At 41.1% G+C, this 5,500-nt stretch overlaps 1 protein-coding gene across 1 annotated transcript in view; it reads right to left on the bottom strand.

The window, feature by feature from the left end:
- ABHD18 (abhydrolase domain containing 18) overlaps window positions 1–5,500 on the bottom strand; it is a 124,924-nt gene that overhangs the window by 44,666 nt on the left and 74,758 nt on the right. Inside the window, exons 5-6 of the mRNA XM_007952986.2 lie at window positions 932–1,010; window positions 741–825 (exon numbers count right to left, since the gene is read on the bottom strand). Coding sequence (XP_007951177.2) covers window positions 741–825; window positions 932–1,010 — 164 coding nt within the window. The remainder of the gene's footprint in view (window positions 1–740; window positions 826–931; window positions 1,011–5,500) is intronic.

Raw genomic sequence — 5,500 nt, 5'->3', positions numbered from 1 at the left:
ATATATATTTTTAATTGTGGTTTGGGTGAAAGTTTACAGAACAAATTCATTTTCCATACTCAGTTCATGCATTTTGTTTCATGACATTGTTTGCAATCCCATAATGTAACAGCTCTCTTCATATCCTGTGGTTACCTTTTTCCCTATGTCCTTCTTTCCTAGGGATTTCTGCCCTCTGAACGATCTCTCTGCAAATACTGCCCTCTGATCTCCCATGACTGTTTGTTCTAAGAAATGTACCTACCTGGTGTAAATGTTCACCTGTCTACTGTTTGGCTGGAAACCACATGAGTGAGTTCAATTCTAGGCCTGAAAGGTGCCTAGGGGTCACAGTCTTTGGGGTTTCACCAGTCTCTATCAGACCAGTAAGCCTGGTCTTTTTTATGATTTTAAGTTTTGTTCCACATTTTTTTCCCACTCCATTCAGGATCTCCTACATTGATCCCTTTCCAAGTGGTTGACAGTGGTAGTCGGACACTGTCTAGTTCTTCTGGTCTCATGATCGTGTAGGCTGAGGTTCGCATGTTCTACTAGTCCCTTGGACTACTTTTTTACTTCTGTCTTTGGTTTTCTTCGTTATTCTTTGCTACAGATGAGGAGAGACCAATTGTTGCATCTCCATAACCACTTGCAAGCTTTTAAGAGCCCAGCTGTGACTAACCAAAGTGTATGTATCCTTTCTTTTGATGACTAAGTGAATAAACAAGAGAAAACATTTCTTAGTTATCACAAAAGGATATAATAAGGGTTTTCTAATAATAAAGAAGCCATTCGGGCTTCTTTAATCATAGGACGAGCCATCAGTGTTCTTCGCCTCCAATAATGCTAAGAAAAGAAAAGATAACATAGTTAAAGAATATAATAACTACATCTGATAAGGAGAATAAGTTAACAAATTCTTTAGGGTTAAGGTGTTAAAATAAAGTCTTACATGATCTCCTGTTCCAGCAAGATGAATACATACAGGTCTGTATTTGCTGTTCCATTCTTTAGGCACAATAAATTGGAATCTTAACAGAAAAAAATCAGTGAAATTATCTTTAAAAGGCTTTCAATACAATTTTTCAAAATGCTTTATAATTAAATTATTTAGGAGAAGAGATTATTCAGAATTTGAACATCCAAATTACAAGTGACTACTTAAACTAATGTTTGATTACAGACTTCAAAGATATTGTACATTTGCTTTGTGTGGTGTTATTAGTTTCTGTCAAGACTACTGAGTCTATGGTGACCCCATTTGTGTACACTAAAATTACTCCATAGGGTTTTTAAGGCTATGACCTGTTGGAAAATAGGTTGTGAGGTCTGTATTCCAAGGTGCCTCTGACTAGGTTGAACCACCAACCTTTCAGCTAGTAGTAAAGCAATTAATGGTTTACACCACCCAGGGACTCTTGCGTTGTGTTAGAACAGTAAACTATTCAATGCAATATAAATACAGAATTTATTGATACATTCTTTATCTAGCTCAATACCATAACTTTATAAATGCTTAACAAAATTTTGTTATTTTGTAGAAACATCAAAATATGATTAAGTCTTAGAAATAACAACTCGTTAGATTCTTTTTTTTTCTCCTAGCAAGAGAAATGCTTGGCTATATAAGCTGTTGATGTATCAACACAATAGTTATCTTTTTTTTTGATTAACTTAAAGTAAATGACAAGATCTTATTTATTAAAATTTTGATACTTGGAGGTAAAGTTGAATCATGCCAGGAAAACCACAGTTTTTTCTTTTTTTTTTTTCTTATCTAAGTATTTTGGCTGTTATGAATAAAGAGTGTTCCCCCAAAATATGTGGTGGAATCCCATCCTCCCCCATATTTGTGAGTGTGATCCTATCTGGAAATAATGTTTTATTTTTTGTGTTAAGGGGGCCTGTTCTAGTTACCTGGTGCTGCTCTGACGAGAAAATATATCACAAATGGGATGGCCTTAACAAATAGGAGTTTATTCTTACAATTTGGAGGCTTGAAGTCCAAGTTCAAAGTGCCAGGCTCTAGCGAGTCCAGCTCTGCCTCCTGCTCCCAGCCCACTGGAGCTAGAGGCATTTCTTCACTCAGACAGCCTCAGACTGCTGAGGCTGAGAAGCCCCAAGGTTGACGAGTAAAAAGGCACAGTCCTGATGTTACTAAACCACATGGCAGGCCATTAACTCAAGTCCACTGTAAGTCCCAAGGTCAGCAGAGCATAGCAGGCTGCTGAGCAATGACATGGCTACACATGCAGGGTCCAAGCATGCCATAAGCTAGAGACCATTCTCAAAGCTTCTCCTTATATACAGGAAACAGACCACACACCCAAAGGCAGCTACTCAGCTGCTCCCAGTAGATTCCACCATGGAGTTGATTACCAGTCTCATCATGGGGAATACTACATCCAGCTGCCCAGCCACTCAACCAGGCCTAGCCAAGTTAACAAACTTAACCATCACAGGGCCCTATCAGTATAGGGTGTATCCCAAATCTAATCACTTCTGAGTGATACAAACAGCAGCAGAGATACATATTCTAGTGTTTTAGTTCTTCCAGTTCTGGTATAACAGAAATACCATAAGTGGATGGCTTTAAAAACAGGAATTTATTCTCTTAAGTTTAAGAAGCTAGAAGTCTGAACTCCAAGTGAGCTCAAGGGGCCCCTCAACCTTGGGATTCAGCTCTGCCTCTTGTTCCAGGCCTACTGGAGCTGGAGGTGTGCCATAACTCAGGCAGCTGCTGGCTGCTGAACCCAAGGTCAGGAGGTAAAATGGCACAATCCCAAGATCAGCAGGCAATATGGCAGACCAGAGGTCCAAGTTCAGGAAGTGGAGATGAATATTTGACCAAATGCAGGATTCATATGGGCCTAAAAGCTTGAGAACCACCTCAAAGCTTCTCCATATATACTGGAAGTAGGTCATACTTCCAGAAGGCAGCTACTTAATGGCTCACAATAGAATCCACCATAGAAGTGATTACAATCTCATCATGGGGAATAACTACCAAGCCACACAAAGCTATGACACAACCAAGATGACACACAACCTTAACTACCACATCCAGTGAGCAAAAATAGGGGAGGATGGTGTTTGGATATGGCTATGCAGTTTCCAGGGACTTGGGGGCTGCTTTTCACTTGGTGGCAGCTCTATTTTAAGACCAGGGACTAAGGTAGGCTTGCCTAGGGATTGGAGGCTGCTTTTTGCTTGGGGGTGGCTCCATCTTAAGGCCAGGGCAAGAAGTAGGTGGGCCCAGGACTTGAGGGATGCTTTTCACTTCAGGGCAGCTCTATTTTAAGGTTGGGTCCTGCGGTAGGTGGGTGTAGGGCTTGGAGACTGCATTTTGCTTCGGGGTGGTTCTATTTTAAGGCTGGTACCCAAGGTAGGTGGGTGCAGAGGAGCCACTCCTCGGAAGGAAGGTTGGGCAATCCTACTTCTGTAGTGATACTGCCTCGGAAACCCAAGGAGGGGTCGCTATGAGTCAGGTTTGACTCAACGGCACATAACAACAACAACAACAAGGGAGATGAGGGCAGGAAAAACAAGGGAAAGGAAAAGAAAGCCAGAACATCAAGGACAGAGCAACCAAGTGGCAGAGAGATCCAGATAAGGGGAGGGACCCAGGCCCCAAACCCCAAGTGGCAGGAAAAGCAGAGGGGAAAGGAAAGGAAAGCAAGGGTGTCCAGGAGAGAGAGAGAAAGTGGCAGAGGGATCCAGGTAAGGGGAGGGACCCAGGCTCCAACTGCCAAGCGGCAGGAAAAGTGTAGGGGATAGAAAGGAAAGCTAGGGTGTCTAGGACAGAGTGAGCAAGCAGTAGGGATCCTGGTAAGGGGAGGGTGGAGAGGTTTTGAACAGTTAAGGGAGACAAACTTGTCTGTCCATTTGTTGTGCTCTGGTGGCATGTTGCTGTGAGGCTTGAGGCTGTTCCACCAGTTTCAAATGCCAGGGGGGTTGCAGATGGTGCGCAGCTTTCAGTGTGGCTTGCAGACCGAGATAGACTAAGAAAAAGGAGGGGCCATCCACTTCTCAAAGAACTGGCCAGGGAAAGCCTTATGAATAGCAGAGAAACACTGTCTGTTACATTACTAGGCAATTATATGACTAGCTTGGAAACAATGTCTGATACAGTGCAGGATGATGAGTCACTTAGGTTGGAAGGCCCTCAAAATAGGACTGGAAAAGTGCTGCATCATCAGAGTAGAACTAACCTTACTGATATGGATAAAGTGAAGCTTTCAAGACCTCCATGTGCTGACGTGACATGACTCAAATTAAGGATAAACAGCTGTAAACATTCATTAATAATCGGAACATGGAATGTACAAAGTATGAATCTAGAAAAATTGGAAGTTGTCAAAAGTGAAATGGAATGCACAAAGATTGATATCCTAGGTGTTAGTGAGCTGACATGGACCGGTTTTGGTCATTTTCAGTCAGACAAACATAAGATCTACTATGCCAGGCATGACAATTTGAAAAGGAATGGCGTGACATTCATCCTCACAAAGGATGTTTCAAGATCTGTCCTGAAGCACAATGTTGTCAGTAATAGGACAATATCCATACGTCTGCAAGGAAGACAAGTTTATACAAGTATTACTCAAATTTATGTACCAACCACCAAAGTCAAAGATGAGGAAATTGAAGATTTTTATCAACTTCTGCAGTCTGAAATTGACCAAACATGCAATCAAGATGTGTTAATTATCACTGGTGACTGCAATGCAAAAGTTGGAAACAAAGAAGAATCACCGGTAGTTGGAAAATTTACCCTTGGTGATAGAAATAATCCTGAAGATCACATGATAGAGTTTTTCAAGACCAATGACTTACTCATTGCAAATACCTTTTTCAACAACACAAATGGCAGCTATACACAAGGACTTCTCCAGATGGAATACACGGGAATCAGATTGACTACATCTGTGATAAGAGAAGATGGAAAAGCTGAATATCTTCAGCCATAACCAGGTCATGAGCTGATTGTGGAACAGACCATCAACTGCTCATATGCAAGTTCAACTTGAAGTTGAAGACAATTAAGACAAACCCACGAGACCCAAAATATGACCTTGAATATATCCCTACTGAATTTAGAGACCATCTAAAGAATAGATTTGATGCACTGAACACCAATGACTGAAAACCAGAAGAATTATGGGATCACATAAGAACATCATCCATGAAGAAAGCAAGAGGTCATTAAAAAGATGAGAAAAAAAAGAAAAGACCAAAATGGACAGCAGAAGAGACTCTGAAGCTTGCCCTTGAGCAGAGAGTAGCCAAAGCAAATGGAAGAACTGCCAAGATAAAAGAGCTAAACAGAAGATTTCAAAGAACAGCTTGAGTAGACAAAGCCAATTACTATAATGAAATGTTCAAAGACCTGGAGTCTGAAAACCAAAAGGGAAGAATATGCTCAGCATTTCTCAAGCTGGAAGAACTGAGGAAAAAAATTAAGCCTCGAGTTGCAATATTGAAAGATTCTATGGGCAAAATATTGAATGATGCAGGAAGC

The sequence above is a fragment of the Orycteropus afer genome, unplaced genomic scaffold, assembly GCF_000298275.1.
Source record: "Orycteropus afer afer isolate SDZICR_OR568_19922 unplaced genomic scaffold, OryAfe1.0 scaffold00367, whole genome shotgun sequence".
Classification (NCBI taxonomy): domain Eukaryota; kingdom Metazoa; phylum Chordata; class Mammalia; order Tubulidentata; family Orycteropodidae; genus Orycteropus; species Orycteropus afer.
The sequence above is the reverse complement of the archived record's forward strand: the minus strand, read 5'-3'. Positions and strand labels throughout refer to the sequence as shown.